Source organism: Tursiops truncatus, chromosome 1, assembly GCF_011762595.2.
Source record: "Tursiops truncatus isolate mTurTru1 chromosome 1, mTurTru1.mat.Y, whole genome shotgun sequence".
Classification (NCBI taxonomy): Eukaryota; Metazoa; Chordata; class Mammalia; order Artiodactyla; family Delphinidae; genus Tursiops; species Tursiops truncatus.
Genome location: NC_047034.1, coordinates 171,275,544 through 171,297,487, shown reverse-complemented (window position 1 = coordinate 171,297,487; position 21,944 = coordinate 171,275,544). Strand labels below are relative to the sequence as shown.

Below are 21,944 nucleotides of genomic sequence, written 5' to 3'. Positions count from 1 at the left end.
ATTCGCCACAACTAGAGAAAGCCCGCGCGCAGCAACGAAGACCCAACGCAGCCAAAATAAGTAAATGAAATTTTTTTTTTAAAAAGTGCCACTGCATATCCACCAGACTGAAACTAGCAAGACTGACAGTATAGATATGCACAAGATGTGGAGCAACTGGAACTCTCGTACGTTGTTGATGTGAGTGTAAAATGGTAGAATCACTTAGATAAAAAAGTCTGGCAGTTTCTTGTAAGTAAAATACACCTATCCTGTGACCCAGCAATTCCATTTCTGGGTACTTACCCAAGTAACAAAATATATGTCCACACAAAGACTTGTACAAAAATGTTAATAGCAGCTTTACTCATTATAACCCAAAACTAAAAACAGCTCAGAAATCTACCAATGAAAGGATGGATGAATGAACTGTGGTATATTCATCCAATGGGATACAGTAATAAGGAGGAGTGAGCTGTTGCTGCCCACAGCAACATGGATGAATCTCAAAAGCATTATGCTGAGTGAAAGAAGCTAGACACTAATGACTATATACGGTTTGTTTCCATTTATATGAAGTTGTCAGGCAAAACCACTCTGTAATGGAAAAAAAAAAATTAGAAGAGTGATTGCCTCTGGATGGCGGGGGCAGTTCAGGGACCAACTGGTAAGGGTCATGAGGGCACTTTCTGGAATGATGGTAAAGTTCTGTATATCTTGAAAGGGGTTCAGGTTGCTGGGGTGTGGGCATGTGCTGAGACTCATTCAATGATACACTTAAGATCTGTGCATTTCACTGAATGTACATTATACCTCACAATATGCAGCGGGGGGGAAGCTCTATTCAAATATTGATTATTAGCTAATGCCATGTATGCTGAAGTATTTAGAGGGAAATAACTATCATTTACTTTGAAATGAGTAAAAATATAGATCGATGAACAGATGGATAGAAGCATGGCAAAAGAAGTACGGCAAAATGGCAACAGTAGAATCTAGGTGGTGGGTATATAAATGTTCACTGTAAAATTCTTTTAACTTTGCCGTATGTGTGAAATTTTCAATGAACGATAAGGGAAAAAATAAGCAGTGAAATTTTAAAACAAAAAGCAAAGGAATAAGGGTTGGTTCTTGTTAGGGAGAAAGTACTTTGTGATTGGGGTAGGGCACACACGGGCTTCAAGATTACTGGAATTTTTATATATATATATATATTTTTTTTTTTTTCTTCTGGTACGCGGGCCTCTCCCGTTGCGGAGCACAGGCTCCGGACGCGCAGGCTCAGCGGCCATGGCTCACGGGCCCAGCCGCTCTGCGGCACGTGGGATCCTCCCAGACCGGGGCACGAACCCGTGTCCCCTGAATCGGCAGGCGGACTCTCAACCACTGCGCCACCAGGGAACCCCTGTTTTTAAACTGGAGAAATTGATACCTGGCAATTTGTTTTATTGCTTTTAAAATCATACATTTGTCGTCTTCAGACTTATATATGTTTAGTGATTTATAGATGCCGGGAGGAAGAAAGATCTCTTGTCTTTGGGGTTTGCTAAGTTGGTATTAGTGGAACAGCCTGCAATCATTGCCCCTCCTCCGGCCCCTGCCGAAAAAGCCTGGTCTGTGGCAGGAAAAAATGATCCAACTTTCTGAGCGATAGGGACAAGCTTCTGTGTGCTGCAAGAGAGACCAGGTGGGCCATTCTGCCTTGACCCTCTGCTTCTAGCCCTCGAATGTTCGTGTTGTTTTTGTACACAGCCGTCTCTTCCTTAGGTGAACCACTAACCACCCACCAGCCCACTCTGGCAACACGGGGAGGCTTCCACCTCGTGTTCTCTAGCCCTAGACAGGCCCTATCACATTCCCTTTCTGGGACTGCTGTATGAGTACTGCAAGAAGGTATTCCTCTTGCTGCTGAGGTTGCAAGACAAGGAGGGTATGCGTAGAGTAGAGGCTGCCGGTTGCCATCCTTCCCACTGTGGGAAGAGGCTCGCTGAGCTTGAAGCTAATGCAGAGATGAGCGGGAGAGATAAAGCCTGAATGGTATCATCTGGTCTCCTAGATGCAGCCATTCCTGAGGCCCTGAGCAGTGATGTGAGCCAATACATTCCCCTGTTGTATAAGCCAGTTTTATGTGGGTTTCACTGGCAACTAATAGTCCTAATTATCAAAAGTCCTCAGCTGCCAAAACGCTAGGTGCCATTTCCGTGTCCGCAACCCTCCACTCCCAACAGCCAGTCCTACTCACCTGGTGATCTCCTCTAAGGCTGCCTCAGGTAAGGCCAGCATCTCCACCAGCAGGGACAGGATCTCAAAGAGCAGAGTGCGGGGGTTTGGGGGAGCCATGTCCGTCAGGCCTTCTCTGCTGGGGACGTGGGATGGTGGCTGCCGTTACCACTTAACAGCCCTGGATGCCTAACAGCCCCAGCAGCCACCTGGCCCCTCCCCCCAGCTCTGAGTGCCCTGGGCTCACCCCTGCTCACCCACAGCAGAAGAAGCTCTTGGTGTCTGTCATCACGGCCAAGAAGTCTTTGAAGTTCACGTGGCCGTCTCCTGTGGAGGCCAGAAGAATACAGTGTGGCCAGGGGCCTTTCACAGCAGGCTCGGGCATTGCGACCCAGGCACGGTTATTAGCATTTACTCTTTGGGTTTGATGATAAAAGTAACGCATATTCAGTGCGGAGAGCGTGGTGCACACAGGAAAGTAGAAGGTGAAAATTAAAATCTCCTGGGTTAGAAGCTCCCAGAAGTTCCTGGAAGCAGCAGACTGGGTTCATGTCATAGGTGTACCACTTACTATCTTTGTGACCTTGGCAAAGTCTCTTAACCCCACTAAGCCCTAGTTTTCTCATCTATAGGGTGAGGATGACCTTAACACCTTTCTCATGGGAGAGAAATTGAGGCAACGTGCTCAGAATAGGGCCATGCTTATAATACACGCTCATTAAACGTCAGCAACTCTTATTACAGTGTGCTAGTCTCTGCATGAGAACATATTTGTACCTACAGTTTTCCCACTTTGGCCTTCAAAGTCCTGCTAGACCTGCCCGTTACCTGTCTCCAGCCTCACCTGCTACCAAACTCCCCAGCGCTAACCTGCTCTCCCTCCAGAGGCCACATTCTTCCCTGTTGCGGGCCTTTGTGCACGCTGCTTCCTCTTCCTAGACTTCTCTCCACCACCCTCCAACTCTTTTTGTTTGTTTGCTTGTTCTTGTTTGTCTGTTGTGGCCCTGCAGGATCTTAGTTCCCCAACCAGGGATTGAACCCAGGCCCCGGCAGTGAAAACGCAGGGTGAAAAACGCGGAGTCCTAACCACTGGACTGCCAAGGAATTCCCTCCAACTTTCTCAATGCTCCCCCTTGACCATCACTTCCTTAGGGAAGTCAGACCAGTGCAGGTCAGACCCCCTGTTGGACACTGTCATAGAACCCTTGTACTTGAACCACACACTCATAAGATCTGGGATTTAACTGAAGCTCTGGGAGATAGGAACTGGCTGTTTTGTTCTGCACTGTGTCTTCAGGGCTTAAGACAGAGAGGTGCTTGGCAAATGTTCTCTGAACTACTTGACAAATTGATGAGTGGTCTCTAATTCTTAAAGCCACCCTTGTGGGGGGGTGGGGGGGAGGAGGTGGGGGGGTCGCCTAATACTCTTATCCCCATGTCACAGATGAGGCCTGAGGCATAGACAAAAGTAGGCTGTTGCCTGGGGTCATGTAGGGGCCGAGCTGAGGTCCATTCTTAGCTTGTGTCTGAGGATTCACACTCAGGCAGTGATGGAGGAAGCAGAGCTGACACTCAGAGGTCAGGAGCCCAGGCCCCCTACAGCTCCGCTGTGTTCCCTGCATCTAGCCAACCAAACCACATGTGATGCTTCTCACCCTGTGCCCTATTCCCTTTGTCCAGGTTATTTCTGCCACCAGCAATGCCCTTCTTCCTTCCCCTCTCCCTGCCTAACTCCTGCTTCATCTTTCACAATTTGGCTCAGGCATCACCTCCTCCAGGAAGCCTTCCTTCCTGATCCCTTCCTCCAAGCCACCTTAAGCACTGCTTCCTTTAGCAACTCTTCCTTCTGTGTCATTGACTGTGTGAGCACCTCGAGGGCAGGTCTCATAGGTCTTACACATGTCTTTATTCCCTGTGCCCAGCACAGGAATGGACATACAGTAGCCAGTTAATAAAGATTTAGTGAATGAATAGTACCAGCAGTTAATGTCTCCCGGATGCATGCTCTGCACCAAGTGTTGTGCTCCATGCTTTGCCTGGATTATCTCATTTAATTATTTTAACAGCCCAGTGAGATGGGTATTGCTGTAAGCCCCATTTTACAGGTGGGGAAACTGAGACTTGGTGAACTTCAGTGATTTGTCCAAGGTCATACAGCTGGTAAAATGAGTGACCAAGTCATGGAGGAATGTCCGATGAAGCACACATAAAGCTCTGGAAGGAGTGATCTCAGAGATCACCTACATCTTAGGTCATGAAATAAGTCTTGGTCATCTCTGGGTCCCCAGAACCTGGCACTGAGTAGGTACTCAGGGAGCCCTAACTTTGGGGCCAGGACAAGCTACATCATTTGTGGGGCCCAGGTCAAAATGAAAATGCAGAATAGGGCCCCTCTTTCAAAGATTATCAAGAATTTCTAGACTGTAACAGCAGAGCATTAAACCAAAGTCAGGACCCTGTAAGCGCAGAGCCCTGTGTGACTGCACAGGTCTCATGCTGCCCATGAACCTGACCCTGCCTGGGGTTCAGGATGAAGCCTCCCTCAACTCACCATCGATATCAGCACTCCTCAGGGCATCCTCCACCGGTGGAGGAGTCCACCTCCTCAGGGCCGGTGTCAGGGACATGCCCACGAGGAGCAGGATGTTCTCCAGGCTCTGTGCATCCACCTCGCCATGACCACTGAAGATCTCAAAGTAGCTGCGGAAGGCTGGGGTGGGCAGTGGGGTTGTTTCTACCATTCATCCCATCCGCTCCAACCACCACCTGTCCAGCCTTCTTTATCACCATGGCTGGGTAGAGGGACAAACTTAACGAAGACTGAAAGTGGAGGGGTGTGGGCCCATTGACTCACTTCACTCTCTAGTACAAGGTCAGACCAAGGGCTCAGCTGGTGTGGCAAAAGCTCAGCTAGTTAGCTGCCTTCACCTTGCACCAGAACATGCCCACTTTAGGGCACCCCTGCTATGTGCCAGGCACTGTGCTAAGCTCTTTATAGCCATGTTCTCATTTAATTCTTACAACAGCCTGGTAAGAGTAGAATGCTTATTCCCTTGTAAAGATGGGGAAACTGAGGCTCAGAGGTTAGAGGACCAGATAGATCTTTCTGACTCCGAGTCTGTGCCTTGGCCTTGGGGCTCTGCAGTTACTTATCTGGATAGACATACCCTCTAAGACAGCTCCGTTTGTCTGGACCGGAGCAGAGGACCAGGAAAAATGCTGAGAAAGTCCCAGAACAGCACCACTTGATAGAAAAGTCGTGTCCTGGTCATAACGTGTGGTGTCTGGTTTCACAGCCCACAGCAAAATCCAGGCTAGAATCAACAGACCTAGTGATAAGACTGGCTCTGCCATTTCCTAAGAAGCTGGGTTGCTGTTACGAGCTGAACTGTGCCTGCCGCCTAAACTCATGTGGTGAAACCCTAATACCACCCCACCCCCATACCTTAGAATGTGATGATGTTTGGAGATAGGGCCTTTAAAGAGGTGATTAAGTTAAAATGAGGCCACTGGGGTGGCCCCTAGTCCAACCTAACTGGTGTCCTTAAGAGAAGAGGAAACTTGGGCACACAGGAGACACCAGGGATGCATGTGCACAGAGGAAAGACCATGTGAGGATACAGGGAGAAGGCAGACGTCTGCAAGCCAAGGAGAGAGGCCTCAGAAGAAACCAAACATACCAACACCCTGATCTTGGACTTCTAGCCTCCAGAACTATGAGAAAATAAATGTTAAGCCACTCAGTTTGCGGTACTTCATTATGGCAGCCTGAGCAAGCTAATATAGTTGCCATGGGCAAGTCACTGTGCTTCTCTGAGCCTCAATTTTCTTATCTGTAAGATGGACAGAACAACAGTACACCCTCCCAGAGAGGTTGTATTAATTCATTGCTTGGCACATCGTAGACTAAGTCTCTGATGAACAGAACTGAAATGTGGGGAAGAGGTAGGGCTGGGATTAGGGTTGGACTAAGTGGTGAGCTGCCACAGGCAGGCACGCTGAAGAAGGAAAACGGAACAGCTCTCAAAAGTGGTAAGATCATCCCAAATGCAGGGTGGTTTGGACGATCAGAGCAGGTAGCCAGCTCTTTCCTCACCAGGCAGGGCTGAGCCTTGGGGAGAATGCTGAGTCTCTAAGCCAAAGTGGCACATTGTCCATGAACTCAGCTCAAGAAGATGGGCAGTGGGCGCTGGACCTAGAAAAGCCCCTCTAAAAATGACTAGAGACTTTTAATGCTAAAAGGAGTGAACTTCAAAGATGGGGTCCTAGGGAGCCAGAGAGTGCACTCAGGGAAGGCAGAAGAAGGGGCCGCTCTGGCCCAGACTTTGGGGAAGAGCGGAGGGTGGAAGGAGGGCACACACCTCCTCATCCAGGGCAAGAGCCGGGTGTGGCTGGGTTGGCAGTGGATGTGGACGGCTGATTAGGCCACCTCCAGAGCCCAGAGGAAGCAGCAATCACTCCTCAAAGCGCAGGTAAGTGGAATCACGGGGCCCAACCCCAAGGACGATGGGGAGCAAAGGGCACAGTGCCTCGCCCAGGGTGCATGTTCAGAACTTTTAAATTTTTTGGTGGAGGTGGGATGCAGTGGAAAATGGGGACCTGTGTGTAACTGAGCAGGACCCTATGGGGCCTTCCTGGGACAGACCCCACACACACACCTCCCATGTCCTCTGCCTGCCTCTTCTTGTTTGTAGAAAAACTTTAGCCTCCTAGGCTTTCCCCAAGTTCCAAAGAATGGATTTAATCAGAGAAGTGAGAAAATGCAGAAAGAAAGGAAAACAGTCAAACAAGACAACCTAATAATAGTTCAGACATTAAACAAAGTTAAACAAAACAATAATAGTTCAGACATTAAACAAAGTCAAGGACATTTAGTTCCTCCTCAAGGGCTATAGATAATATTCTGAGCCATGTCCTTTGAGCTGTTTTGCAGATACTGAAACCCCTACCAAGTGGAAGAAGTTAACTGTATGCTGACCATGAGCACGTAGACCCGAGACCGGTTGAAACCAGGTTGATAATGTCAACTCTCGATTACCTCACCACCAACCAATCAGAAGAATGTCCGTGAGCTGATCACACACCCCACAACCCTGTCTCTCACCCTCTCTTTAAACACCTTTCCCTGAAAGCCATCAGGGAGTTTAGGCCTTTTAAGCGCTAGCTGCCTGGACTCCTTGCTTGGAGCCTGCAATAAACGCTGCCCTTTCCTTCACCACAACCCGGTGTCAGTAGATTGACTTTACTGCGCGTGGGCAAGCAGACCCCAGTTTGGTTCAGTAACATGTCCAGGGCGGGTGGTCTTGTTAAATGGTGAGGGATGGTCTAGGACAGGTGGAGGCTCTACAGCCCTGCGTCCCATCCAGGTGGCCTCTGCAGAGGACCAGTAGCATGGGCTTGGGTTGGGGTAGGCACAAACGTCTCCAGAAGCGAAAGAGCTTTGCAGGGCTTGCTCCATTCATTCAGACAGGTGGCTCTGGAACAGAGAAGAGAACTGGACCCCAGGTGAGAGGACCCAGCAGGATTGTGCTCCCCAACTCAGTGGTGTGAGAGTTTGGGTCAGCCTCCTACCCCACTAGCCAAGTGCAGGGCTGGGGTAGGTACCAGGGCAGCAGCACGATCAGCAACCCTGTCCCCCACCCCGGGCTTATAAACCCAAGGACTGAGGGTTCTGCCTGCCCCGCAAGGGGCTCCCCTGGCCAGGCCCACCCTCACCTTCCTCTTGCTTCAGTGTGAGGTGCTCTTCCGACCTCTCCTCCCAGATCTGACACACCTTCAAGAGGCAGTGTTCTTCCAGCTCCTGCCTGCAGAGGACAGAGCCCGGGCAAAGGGCACACATTCAGCCACCCACCCTGGCCCTGCACCAAAAGCTAGGGGCGGGTGATGGGGAGCCGAGGCAGAGGGGGTCATGGGAGGAACCCCGGGGGAGGCTTTAAGAGGTCAGGAGAGTCTATGAATGACCCAGGGGAGGAGCAAGGCAGAGGTATGGGGAGTCTAAAGGGGGTTAGAGAGAAAAAGGGGCCCAGATATGAAAGATCAAGAGCTGGGAAAGACAGGAGACAGAAGTGAGGGGAAATGGAGCGGGGACACATGGGAGGGAACAGACAGGTGCAGTGACAGGGACAAGAATCTGGAAGAGAGTAGCCAGGGGCCCTGGGACCAGGACCTGATCCCAGACACCCTTTCTGGGGTGGCTCCTACTGTGCCTTGGGGTAGTTCAGGCTCCTCTTCCCGCTGTGGTGCAAAAGTTCTGTCCTTCTCCAGCCCAGGTCTGATGCAGGGGCCGGCAGGACTGTGATGCGCACTGAAGCTGGGGCTCCCATGGGGGCAGGAAGTGGCCCAGGGGCTGGCGGTCGGGCCCAGCATGGGGCCATGGCAGGAGCTGAGGCAGGACTCTGAGGCAGGGTCAGAGGCAGGGTTGGGGCTGAGTTGCCAACCGGGACAGAGACGGGCACGGGGGCCAGTGTCCTGGGGGACTTCCGGCTTGGCGGCGCACGGGCCTTGGTGACCCTCCAAAGCGTGGCCTTCTCCTCTTACACCTCCAACAAGCACTTCATGAAGCCCGGCCGGGGGTTGCCAAGGTCCTGGGCCCCCGTGGCCCCCGCGGGATCCTGAGGCTGCTTCTGGGTATGGTCCATCTCCCTCCTCTCTCCGATGTCCCTCGCCTCCTGGGGACAGGACCGGGCAGGGGATTTGGGAGGCCTCCGGCCAGCCAGATTGTCCCACAAAACTTCTCCCAGCCACCCACTCTGCAGCGGATCCTCACCCTGCCCCTCCCTCTCTGGGCCCCTGGGGAGGCCCACCTCTCTCCTGCAACCTACTAGGCTCCCACTCCATGTCCTCCCCCACCCCTGACCTGGGCTCTGCCCCCTCCTGGCTCTCTGAGCTGTGGTCTTGAGCGAGTTACTCCCCATCTCACCACTTGTTTATTTGCTTCACTGCAATCAACACAATTTGCAATGGCCCTGTCCGTGCCTGTTGTTTGCCTGCCTGACCAGAAGTAAGTTTCCAGAGGGCAGGACCTCGTCTGCCTCTTTTACCCATATTGACCCAGCAGCCAGCTTGTGGTAGGCACTCGATAAATTCCCACTCATTCATTCAGCAAATGCAGCACCTCCTGCATCCGTCCCATTAGAGGGATGAGCTGTCCCCTGCCCACCTCCAACCAGGCCACGCCACGCAGGCTCCAGCCCAGCCCTTTCTCCGGTTCAAAGATGTAGCTCTCAAAAAAAAAAAAAAAAAAAAGATGTAGCTCTCACCACACACCTGCTCTTCCTAAAGTATCAGCACTACCCTCTCCGCCAGATTATTCCCATCAGCATGGAAACATGCTGTATTATCTTCCCTCTTTAAAAGAAAAAAACTCTCCCGACAGTACAAAGCCTTCCAACTACCATCCCAGTTCTCTGCTCTTCCTTTAGAGCAAAATTCCTTGAAAGATTTGGCTGTACTCCATCTCCACTTTCCTCCTATCTCCAGTCCGGCTTCTGCCACCACGCCCCAACCAGACCCTTGCAAGGCGGTGGTCAGATCTCTGCCCTCCTCAGAGCCTACCACTGAGTGGTGATAGACCCAGAGGACCACTCCATCCCTCTGGAAATGCCTTCTTCTCCAGACTCCCGCTCTCTCACCAGCTGGCTCCCTCCCTGAGTATTCGGCAGCCTCCTTCGCTGGCCATTCCTTGCTCTTGCTCCATTTTTTTAAAATTAATTAATTTATTTATTAATTTTTGGCTGCGTTGGGTCTTCGTCGCTGCACGTGGGCTTTGTCTAGTTGAGGCGAGCGGGGGCTACTCTTCGTTGCCATGCACAGCCTTCTCATTGCGGTGGCTTCTCTTATTGCAGAGCACAGGCTCTAGGCGCACGGGCTTCAGTAGTTGTGGCGCATGGGCTTCAGTAGTCGTGGCTCGCGGGCTCTAGGGCACAGGCTCAGTAGTTGTGGCGCATGGGCTTAGTGGCTCCGCAGCATGTGGGATCTTCCCGGACCAGGGCTTGAACCTGTGTCCCCTGCATTGGCAGGCAGATTCTTAACCACTGCACCACCAGGGAAGTCCCTCCATTTCTAAATGTGGTAGAGACCCAGTGACTTGTCCTCAGATGCCTTCCTGCTCTATATTCACTCTCCTAGATGTTATCCCCATTTTTTTCACATTTACATCTCCCATCCTGACTTCTCTGTCCTTCCTAACTCCAGACGTCCTCCTGGCATTTGTTCTTGGGTGTCTAGGACATGACCAAAGCAGAACCTTAGGTTCTTCCTGTCTGCTGCTTCCCCAGTGTCACCACCTTGGTTAATGACACCACTTGTTGCTCAGGCCCCAAACCTAAAGCCTCTTTTTTTAAATTGAAGCACAGTTGATTTACAATATTATATTAGTTTCAAGTGTACAACATAGTGGTTCAATATTTTTGTAGATTATACTCCCTAAAGGCTCTTTTGATTCCTCTTTTTCCAACCTACCATTCCACCAGGCAGACGATGACTGTATATTCACAGGTTGCTCAATGAAATCAAAGAACTGGGAAGTGGCAGAGTTGGCAGAGGTGGGGTTGGCTGGGAGGGGGATGGGAGCCTCCCAGGTGTTCAGGGAAGCTTTGGGTTGTGTGCTGTGACTGAGAGCAAATGGGTGGAAGAAATCCGTGCTGATGTGGAAAAAGCCATGACCTGGGGTGAATCCAAGGACTCTAGAGTGTAAGAGCATCCTTGACCCCCACCCAAGATGCACACACATGCACATGTGCAAACACACACATACACACATGCACATACATGTGCACACTCATGTAAACACACAGGCACACGCTCACACCTTCCCCAGTTTGACTCCAAATACTGTCCCATTTCTGCCTCTGCCCCCTTCATCCTCCTGATCCCCAGCCCACCCTGTCCCCATCCCCACTGTGGCTCTACTTACAGGTGGAGGAACAGGCCCCAGTGCTGCCTGGATCTCCACAGCCTTGTCCCTAAACAAGGGAGGAACTCCCAGGTGAGGGAGGGGCTCGGCTCAAGGCTTGCCCCTTGCACACTCCTTCTCTCAGCCCCCAGGACACTCAGGTCCACCGCCCCAGCTTAGTTCCCCTGGCCTTCTAATCCCAGACGGGCTCCTCATACACTCACATCCCCTGTGGGGACATGGCTCTTGAAGAATAGGCCCGTGGAACAAAGAATTCTGGTATTAGAGCTACTATACAGATGGGGAAATGGAGGCCCAGCGGGGCACGACTTGATCAAGTTCTACATCATATCAGGAGCTGTCAGGACTAGAATTCACCTCCCCTGTAGCTTAGCAGAACAGCAGTCTTGTTGGGGTCAGGGAGTGGGGTGGGGGGGCCATCAGAGGATGCCTTACCTTTCTTTGGGTGTGTTAGGTCTTGGCATAGATGGTGGGGAAGAGTGGGCCGTCTTTTCCTCCAGAGTTGCCGTGGGCATTAGGGACATTGCTTCCTGGGGACTGTCCTCATGTCCCCCTGAGCCAGGCTCTGGCAGAGCGCCCTGTGGCCTGATGGGTGGGGTGTCCACTTCCTTGGGGGGCTTGTCCCCCAGTTGCTGTCCACAGCTGTCCAAGGTGCAACAAGGCTCTGTTGGCTGCACTATGTCTGACTCATTGGCGGCCAGGTGACCTGGGAAGGGCTGACACTCTGGGTCCTGCCAAGGACAAGGACATCAAGATGGTGAGCCCCATCCTGGCTCTCAGTTGACCCTCAACACTCACCAGAGACCAGCTGTCAAACCCTTACTCAAGCAAGCACTGCAAGCATTATCTTACGGAGTTCTCCCAGCACCCCTAGAAGGTTGCCCACTTTCCATCATTTTGAGGGATGAGGACATTGAGGCCCAGAGGAGGCAGGACCTGCCCAAAGTCATATCCAGGCTTCTCTGTGCGGGTAGAATGGGAGCCTGCAGAAAGTGAGATGATCTTCTTTAAATGGGATTTCCCAAGGGATGTTTCAAAGAACCAGAGTCCTTCACGGCACTCCCTACAAAGGGGATTTTTACACTAACTGATTTTAAGACTTTAGTAAGTTGCTATAATCAAGACAGTGTGGTGTTGGAATAAGGATAGACAAACAGATGAATGAAACAAAGTAGAGAGACTCACACATATGTGGTCAAGTGATTTTCGACAAAGGTGCACACTCAGCAGAGAAAGGATAGTCTTCAACAAATGGTGCTGGGATGGTTGGACAGCCATATGCAAAAAATGAACCTCAATCCATCACTCAGACCATATGCAAAGTATTAACTCAAGGTGGATCATAACCTAAATGTTAAACCTAAAACAATAAAACTTCTCAAAGAAAACATCGGAGAAAATCCTATGTGACTTCAGGTTGAGTAAAGATTTCTAAGAAATAATACCAAAAGAAAAGCCATAAAGAAAAAGCTGATCAATTAGACTTCATCAAAATTAAGAACTTCTGTTCTTTGAAAGTCACTGTTAAGAGAATGGAAAAGACAGCTCCCAGACTGGGAGAAAACTTTTACAAATTAACATATATTATAAAGGATTTGTATTCAGAATAGATAAGAACTCTCAAAACTCAAGAATAAAAAAACAACCCAGTTTTGTAAGAAAAGGTCAGAAAGTGAAATGACAATCCATAGAATGGAAGAAAAAATTTGTAAATCGTAGATCTGATAACAGTATCGTATCCAGAATATATGAAGCGCTCTTACAACTCAACAATAAATTGACTAATTCAATTAAAATGATGGGCAAAGTATTTGAATAGGCATTTCTCCAAAGATATACAAATGGCCCATAAGCGCATGAAAAGATGCTTGACATGATTAGGAAAATGAAAATAAAGACCACAGTGAGATTCAACTATACACCTATTAGAATGCTTAGAATTAAAAACTGACCATACCAAGTTTTGGGGAGGATGTGGAACAAGTGGGACTCTCATACATTGCTCATGGGAACGTAAAATGGCACAACCACCTTGGAGAAAAGTTTGGCAGTGTCTTAATAAGTTAAACATACAAATACCATATGGCCCATTCTACTCCTAAGCATTTATTTGCCCAAGAGAAATGAAAGTACATGTATGTATAGACATGAATGTTTCTGTAAGTCTTATTTGTAGTAGTCAAAAAGTTGAAACAAACCAAATGTCCATCAATAGATGAAAGAATGAAGAAACTGGTTTTTGTTTCTTTCCACTGTACAGCAAAGTGATTCAGTTATACATATATAAACACTCCTCTTCATATTCTTTTCCTATATGGTCTATCACAAGATATTGAATATAGTTCCCTGTGCTATATAGTAGGACGAGAAATTGTGACATAGCCGTACAATGGAATATTACTCAGCAATAAAAAGAATAAAGCATTCATCCACACATTAACATAGCTGACTCTCAAAATAATCATGATAGTTTAAAGAAGCCAGACTAAAAGAGTGGATACTGTATGCTTCTATTTATGGAAAATTTTGGGAAATACAAACAAGTTTATAGCGACAGAAAGCAGATCAGTGGTTGCCTGAGGCTGGGGGTGAATGGGAAGAGAGATGACAAAGGGGCACAGAAAATTTTGGGGGGTGATAGATGTGTTTGTTTTCTTGATTGTGGTGACGGTTTCGTGGGTATACACGTGTCCAAAACATCAAATTGTATACTTGAAGTATGCGCAAGTGTATGTCAATTATACCTCACTGAAGCTGTTTGTTTTTTTAAAAAAAACTTAAATCTTAAAATAAAAATAAATTAAAAGATATTTTACATTCAAATAAGTTTGGAAAAGGTACCATACTCTAACCACATCTTGCAGGGTCCCATAGTGCTCAGCAGCTAAGAAACAGATGCTAGAATATCCTAGCATTAAAAAAAAAAAAAATTGAGGGCTTCCCTGGTGGCACAGTGGTTGAGAGTCCGCCTGCCGATGCAGGGGACACGGGTTCGTGCCCCGGTCTGGGAAGATCCCACATGCCGCGGAGCGGCTGGGCCCGTGAGCCATGGCCACTGAGCCTGCGCGTCCGGAGCCTGTGCTCTGCAACGGGAGAGGCCACAGCAGTGAGAGGCCCGCGTACTGCCAAAAAAAAAAGAAATTGAGCTTTGTTTTTGTTTTTTTATAGTGAAAACTTTTATATTGAGAATTGGCCAGCTGGACTCAGTATAGATGATCCCAATTTTGTTGGCAACATCTAAAGCATCATAGTCAGGAGCCACTCAAACATGTGCCTTCTTCTCTCCAACAGGCCTGATCAGGGTGTGGACCTTAGCCACGTCAATGTCATAGAGCTTCTTCACAGCTTGTTTAAACTGGTGCTTGTTGGCCTTGACGTCTGCAATGAACACCAGTGTGTTGTTTTCTTCTATTTTCCTTTCTTTTGTTTTCTTTTTATTTATTTATTTTTGGCTGCGTTGGGTCTTCGTTGCTGCGCGCAGGCTTTCTCTACTTGTGGTGAGCAGGGGCTACTCTTCGTTGCGGCACGCGGGCTTTTCATTGCGGTGGCTTCTCTCGTAGCAGAGCTCGGGTTCTAGGCGCGCGGGCTTCAGTAGTTGTGGCACACAGGCTTAGTTGCTCCACAGCACGTGGCACCAGGGCTCGACCTCGTGTCCCCTGCATTGGCAGGCGGATTCTTAACCACTCCGCCACTCCGACAAGGAAGGGAAGTCCCTTGTCGTCTTCTATGTTCTTCATGTCTGACTCGGTGGTGAGGGGAACTTGATGGTAGCACAGTGGTCAAGCTTGTTTCTCCTAGGGGGCTCTTCTGAGGATATTTGGGCTGCCTCCTGAGCCGCAGTGTTTTGGGCCATCGGAAGGTGAGTGACGTCCGGATCTTCTTTTGTGTGTGTGTGTGGCTATGGACGCCTTTCCACACTGCTTTCTTGACCTTCAAAGCCTTTGCTTTAGCTTTGGCTTCAGGAGGGGCAGGGGCTTCCTTCTTTGCCTTCAGCGCCATCATCGTGAAAAGCTATCTGAGCTTTGTTAAAACCAGCATGTCCCGATTTTAATTTTACACAGAACCCCCCATCATCTCCTCCAACAATTCCCTGCTCCCTCGCCTCCCCTGTGGGTCAGTCATTCCATACCCTCCTGCCCAGGTCTCCATGGACATTACCTGGTGGCTCTCGGGGAACTGACCCTCCACAGTTCCTAGGTTCTGCTGGCTCCCCTGTTGGTCCTTGGTCTCCTTCCATGAGCTCTGCTGCTGCAGCCTTTCCTGTGCTGCAGGGACCCTGGATGGCAGCACCTCCAGCTCACTTCCTGGCGTGGCCTGATCCTGGCCTGCTTGCAGCTCCCCGGGCCCTTCCTGTGGGGGCCAAAGATGACTGCTTCATCCTGGGGAGAACAGACAAAGGGACACCTCAGCTCCCAAACTGGGGCAGAGTTTTACATTCTTATATTTCTTCGTAGTTCCCAGAGCACCCGCACAGGGCTCAGCACACCATAGGTGCATAACTTAATGCCTAGGAGAAAGAATAAAGGACTAATGTGAATTCCCCCAATCACAGACACTTTGAGGTCAATGTTTAAGAGAGTTAGGATTTAATATTTTATTATTACTTATTGCTTTTTAGAAAAAAAAAAGAAAGATCAGGGAGAACTGAGATTCAGAGAGGTCGGAAGACTTAAGCCTCGGGTCATGAAGCTGAAGTTGACAGGTCCGGATTTGAATCTGCACCTATCTGATCTCACTTTAATATTCCGGAGTATTTCCTGCAGGCTTCTTCCTAAGGATATACATACATATTTTTAATGGGGATTAATTTAAATACCATCTTCAATTATTACATAATTTTACCTAGTTATATTGCGAATACAATTTTGCAATCTTTTTTCAATTAACAGTATAATCTAAATTTTTCCCATGCCAAAAATCTCTCATAAGCATGCTTTTTTTTTTTTTTTTTTTTGCGATATGCGGGCCTCTCACTGCTGCGGCCTCTTCCGTTGCGGAGCACAGGCTCGGGACGCGCAGGCTCAGCGGCCATGGCTCACGGACCCAGCCGCTCCGCGGCATGTGGGATCCTCCCGGATCGGGGCACGAACCCGTGTCCCCTGCATCGGCAGGCGGACTCTCAACCACTGTGCCACCAGGGAAGCCCTAAGCATGCTTTTTAATGAAAGTATAAAATTCTCTCTCTCTCTCTCTCTTTTTTTTTTTACTTTTTGGCCGCACTGTGTGGCATGTGGGATCTTAGTTCCCTGACCAGGGATTGAACCTGCGCCCCCTTCAGTGGAAGCGTGGAGTCTTAACCGCTGGACCACCAGGGAAGTCCCCTAAAATTCTCTATTTTATAGAAAATCATAATTTACTTAACCATCCCCCTATTGTGAGCATTTAGTGCACACTGGCATTTCCAATTTTTTAGCATTTAAAATAATGTGGAAATCTTTGTGCATAAAACTTTGCCTGAATATGCACTTATTTCCTAGATATTTCTAGAAATAGATGAGGGTAAAGACAGTTTTAAAGCAGTTTAAACAAAGTGCCAGGTTGTGTAAGCAGATGTGTGGAAATGGTTTCTATTTCTGCCAGCACGGTGCGCAACGCCTGTCTCAGGGGTGCTGACACCTGGCTTTGATTGATTCCCCTAACTTATCGTGTAGAAGAGATTATTTAGAGGTTTTTGGTTATAATCAAATTTAAATGATAAGCTGACCAGTCTCCCAAGTCTTTCACTTTGCCTCTGTCTGGCTCTCTCTCCATTTTCTCTTTTTTTTTTTTTTTTTTTTTTTTTTGCGGTACGCGGACCTCTCACTGTTGTGGCCTCTCCCGTTGCGGAGCACAGGCTCCAGACGCGCAGGCTCAGCGGCCATGGCTCACAGGCCCAGCCGCTCCGCGGCATGTGGGATCTTCCCGGACCGGGGCACGAACCTGTGTCCCCTGCATCGGCAGGCGGACTCTCAACCACTGTGCCACCAGGGAAGCCCCTCCATTTTCTCTTTTTAAAAAGAATATATTCTCACTGTAGGCAAGCTTAAAGATATATACAATATTTAGAAAGTAATAACAATAATTCCACATAAATGTGTGTTTCTGTGTCTCTCAGCCTCTCTTTTGTTCATTCTTCTATGAATTCAGTGAATACGTATTTATTGCTCATCTGCTACAGGCAGAGTCCACGGCATGAGGGATGTGAGGTTAAACAAGACATAAATGCCCCTTGAACAAGACACATCACAGAAGTTTGTGGCCTAGTGGGGGAGCTCAGGCAAAAGGTCGACATGAATAATTATTTAGTGTGATTCATGCTATGAAAGAGGCTGTGACTTGTCACAGGGGCTGTGACTTGGTGGATCCACCTTAGCCTGGAAGTTGTCCCTCCTCTCCCCCACCACCAGGTGAGTCACAGGGGATTCTCTCCTGGAGCTGCTCTCTGGGAAGCCCCTGGCTCACCTTGGCCCCGCCAGAGGCATCTGCTCCTGGGTGCTGAGCTCTGGAGACCCCTTCTCTGTTGCCTCTCTGTGTCTGGGCCCGTCCTCTGGCTCTCCTGGTTCTGATGAGGGCTGCTTCCCACTGTCTATCCCTTCAGCATCTGTAAACACAACCTAGAACGAAGATGCCCATGGTACTGGCTCAAGTGTTGGCCCATTCTGGAGGGATTCTCCCACTCTCTGGCATCGTCCTGGCCTCAGGGACGGGGAGATCCCGTGCCTAACTGGGGAAGACATTGGAGAGAGGCAAGGAGGAGACAAGGGGCAGGGGGAGAGAGGCTCGGTCAGCACCGATGGCTCCAACGTGAACCTGGAGTCCAGAGTAGTACCTGGGCCAAGGGGATGTCACTGAGGACAACTTGACAGAGTGCCCTGGGGGACTTCAAGACCCTCACAAGTTCCAAGAGAGGCTTCCACAATTTCCGCTACTTCAGAGCTCAGGCTCTGGAGCTGGGTGTTGATGCCCATCACTCTCTAGTTGGGTGACCTTGAGTCAGTGACTTAGAGGCAGCTCCAAGCCTCACCTGAGTCAGCAAACTCCAGGCAACCTGGCTCAATCAGTTGATAATACAAGTTTTCACTGTGAGCCAACACTAAGGGCATCTACCACGGGGCAGGGCCAGTGTCAGGTGCCTCCAGGGACTTAACTCAGTTAATCCTCGACATGACACACATGAGCCCATGAGGCTCAAAGGGCTGCAGTGACGTGCCCAAGGTCATACAGCTGGTTAAGTGGTGGCACTGAGACCCCCTGACTATGCGCATTGGAAAAGTAAATGGGCAGGTAAAGGAAGCCCTGAATGTTTACCACAGCCTCCTTCCAAGACCCCCATTTCAGGCCCTCTCCGGGCGCCTAGGAGAAGCCATGATTTATAACAGAGGCTACAGGGAGAGGGTGATACTTAATCCAAGGGAGTGTTGACTATTTTTATGGTGACATTTTTGGCTCTGGGGACACAGAAAGGAAGATCTTCTCAGTGCTCTTCAATTCATGCCACTTGGCATTCAAAAAAAAATTTTTTTTTTTTTTGATGGAAAGAGGCCGAGAGGAGCACTGAGAGCTTAGGTTGCAGGCTAGGGGATGAGGAGGGTCATGGATGGAAGCTTTGAGCAGCTGTCAGGGGACTAAAGGATATCAGGGACAGGGAGGCTAAAGGCGATGGAAGTAAATAGGCAATTCTTATTTTGCTCACCCAGCCAGCATCTCTTTTGATAACAAAGCCAACATTCTTTTATGGGAAACTTCCTGTCTCCATTCGGCCCACGCAGCTCAGCGGAGCAAGCTGAGTACCACCTCTGGTTCCATTATACCAAGAGATCCAGGCCACTCTGCCCTGCCATGGTGACTGGTTCAGGGATAAACATATGACTACAACCTGGGCCAATGACACTGATACCAGAGACTTCAACTATGGCAAAGAGGCTCTCCTCCTGTTAGGAATGCTAAGCCAGAGGATGTAAGATGGGAAGATTTAAGCCTGGAGTGGCCAGGGCAATTCTTGCCATTTTGCAGAGAGAGCCTGCCTGGGAATGCCACAGAGGAAGGCAGAGCTGAGAGACACTCACTGAGCACCTTGATCCAGCCATACCTGAAGTCTACAGGTAGATTTGTCAGTTACGCAGGCTGATGTGTTCTCATTCCTGCCTAATCCAGTTTGAATTGAGTTTTGTGCCACTTGTAATAGAGGCTTAATTAAAGAAGTTGGGGAGGGAAGGAAACCTGGGCAGGGGAAAGGAAAGGTGGCTGCTGGGAGTAGAGATGCAGGTCCCTACCTGGCTGACTTCTGATATGGTGGGCTCAACACCAGCCCTGTTGCTGGCAGTCCTCAGGCCAGGACTTGGCTGGGCCTCTGGAGCCGTGATCCTACACTCCACGTACATCAGGGCGTTTCTGTTGTGCATTGTGCCAGGGCCAACGAGGGTACCGAGTGAGGAGCATCAAATGCTGTGTTCCCAGAAAAGAAATCCAATCAAAGTTCCACCAAGCCCATTACCCAACTGCCTCTTCAGCAGCCCACGTGGAGTCTGTCATGCAGAGAGCCTGGCTCAGGGGAAGAGGTAGGACCAGGCCCGGCATAGGAGAGGCATGCAGCAAGACCAGAGAGCCAGCCACATGCGTTACCCACATGTTTTCCCCGATTCTCATGATGACTCTGGGGAAAAGGAGCCTCTGGGAAACAAAGTGACCTGCCCGAGGTCCAACACCAAGTAGGTCACAGAGCAGGAATCAAACCATGGCCTATTGGGTCCCAAAACCCACACACTTTTCCCTACAGCAGCATTTCCTAACAGGTGTTCTTGGGGATATTGGTCCCATGAGGTACACCACAAAAAAAAAAAAAGGGTTCTGAGGCCAAATGTGTCTGGAAAGTGCTGAGTTAAAATGAAATAGGCTCCTTCCTGCAGGATTTCTCAGAGCCCTTAATATCCTAAGATGCATTTTAAGGAGAGCCCAAGAGGGAATTCCCTGGCGGTCCAGTGGTTAGGACTCCGCGATTCCACTGCAGGGGGCGCGGGTTCAATCCCTGGTCGGGGAAGTAAGATCCCGCATGCTGCACGGCGCAGCCAAAAACAGAACAAAACAAAAATAAAGAGAGCCCAGGAGTGTCACGGCTGCTGCTGCTAGAGAGGAAAATTCCGTTCTTCTTGGAGCTAAGGAATAGGAGTGGGGAACGTCTGTCTTGGGGGCCCTAAAGTCACCAATGGCAATAGGTAGTTCACCAAAGCACCCTGACCCTGCCCTGGACACATCCCTTTCTAAAGCCTTTCTTAGGGTCATTTTTTTTTAAATAAATTCATTTATTTATTTTTGGCTGCGTTGGGTCTTTGCTGCTGCGCGCAGGCTTTCTCTAGTTGTGGCGAGCGGGGGCTACTCTTCGTTGCGGTGCGCGGGCTTCTCATTGTGGTTGCTTGTCTTGTTGCAGAGCAGGGGCTCTAGGCGCGTGGGCTTCAGTAGTTGCAGCACGCAGGCTCAGTAGTTGTGGCTCACGGGCTCTAGAGCACAGGTTCAGTAGTTGTGGTGCACAGGCTTAGTTGCTCCACGGCATGTGGGATCTTCCTGGACCAGGGATCGAACCCGTGTCCCCTGCATTGGCAGGCGGATTCTCAACCACTGAGCTACCAGGGAAGCCCCTAGGGTCTCTATTTTTGCTTCTCCTACCCAACCTCCTATTAGGCTGTACTGCCACACCCTACACAAACATTCTGTTTTAATCTGGGCAGACTCCTGCGATCCTAACCCTGCAGATCCCCCAGCCTCTCTGCTCGTTTCCCACTTCTCTCTCTTTCTCCAGCACCTCCCCCCCCCATCCTTCAAGCTCCCAACTCTTCTCCAGGCTTCCAACCACCTTAGCCCTCTCTCCGGCCTCTGAATTCCTTTGAGGCAACATCAACACCCTTTCTACAGAGACGCCACGGACCTCTCTTCACTGTTAACTGGTTTCTAAGGGTAAATCCTACCCCATCAGTGAGACCTTGAGGATCTTGATGTTGCTTCTTCCACTTTAAATCATGACAGGCCGGCCACCATCCACGGAGGAACGTTCTATTTGCTGGGCACGTTTGCCAACGGTATTCTAACCACCCTGTCCTTGAGGTCAGTGGGTTCAGCCCTGTTTTAAAGATATGGAAACGGAGGCTCAGGGTAGCCCAGAGTCTTGTCCAATACCACACAGCAAATCTGCAGAAGAACCGGCTTCAAACCCAGGCCTGTGTGACTCCCAAGACTGCTTATCTCACCACATTATCTTGCCTCCAAACAAGCTTAATTCATTCCCTCACTCACCCATGCAATCACCAGTTGTTTAACAGACATGTGACATCAGGCCTTGGGGATACACTGGGGGTCTGGTAGCTCTCACAGTTTGTTTACAAGGGGCACAGGGGAGGTACCCTTAACAGCTGCTGACCCGAATCCCCTCTCCCTTCTCCTTTCCTCCCAGCCTTGCCTACCCTCCAGTCCTACCCTCTGGGCCTGTATCCCCACAATGCAAACAAGCCTCCGCTCCCAGGTGACCCCCACTCCAGGTGCAGCTCCAGCCTCCCAAAGGCTCTCACCTGGCACAGAGAGGTCAGCTCTGTGACCGAGCCCCTCTCTCTCTCCTTGGAGTTCCTCCCTTCTCTCCCATTAGGGCTCCCTAAGCCTTCCCCTTTCCTCTGAGCCTTCCTGCCCCAGGGGTAGATGACCCATCTGGGGGAAACCTGCCCCCCTCCCAGACCCCTCAAACACCCCCCCCCATCGTCTCCACCTCAGAAAGCGCAGTCTCAACCTCAGAATTCTCAGGTCCCAGTATTCCACAAGCTGGAGTTTTAAGGGGGCAGAGGCTCCGGAGGGGATCCAGCCCCCTCTCCAT

General features: G+C 49.7%; 1 protein-coding gene across 1 annotated transcript in view; it reads right to left on the bottom strand.

Annotated features, from left to right (window-relative positions):
* Window positions 1-19,494, bottom strand: part of SPATA21 (spermatogenesis associated 21) — a 32,267-nt gene extending 12,773 nt beyond the window's left edge. The window contains 7 exon segments of the mRNA XM_073804634.1: window positions 2,222-2,335; window positions 2,457-2,526; window positions 4,751-4,909; window positions 7,915-8,003; window positions 8,401-8,948; window positions 15,272-15,463; window positions 19,366-19,494. Coding sequence (XP_073660735.1) covers window positions 2,222-2,335; window positions 2,457-2,526; window positions 4,751-4,909; window positions 7,915-8,003; window positions 8,401-8,948; window positions 15,272-15,463; window positions 19,366-19,494 — 1,301 coding nt within the window.
* Between the last annotated feature and the right edge of the window lie 2,450 nt (window positions 19,495-21,944).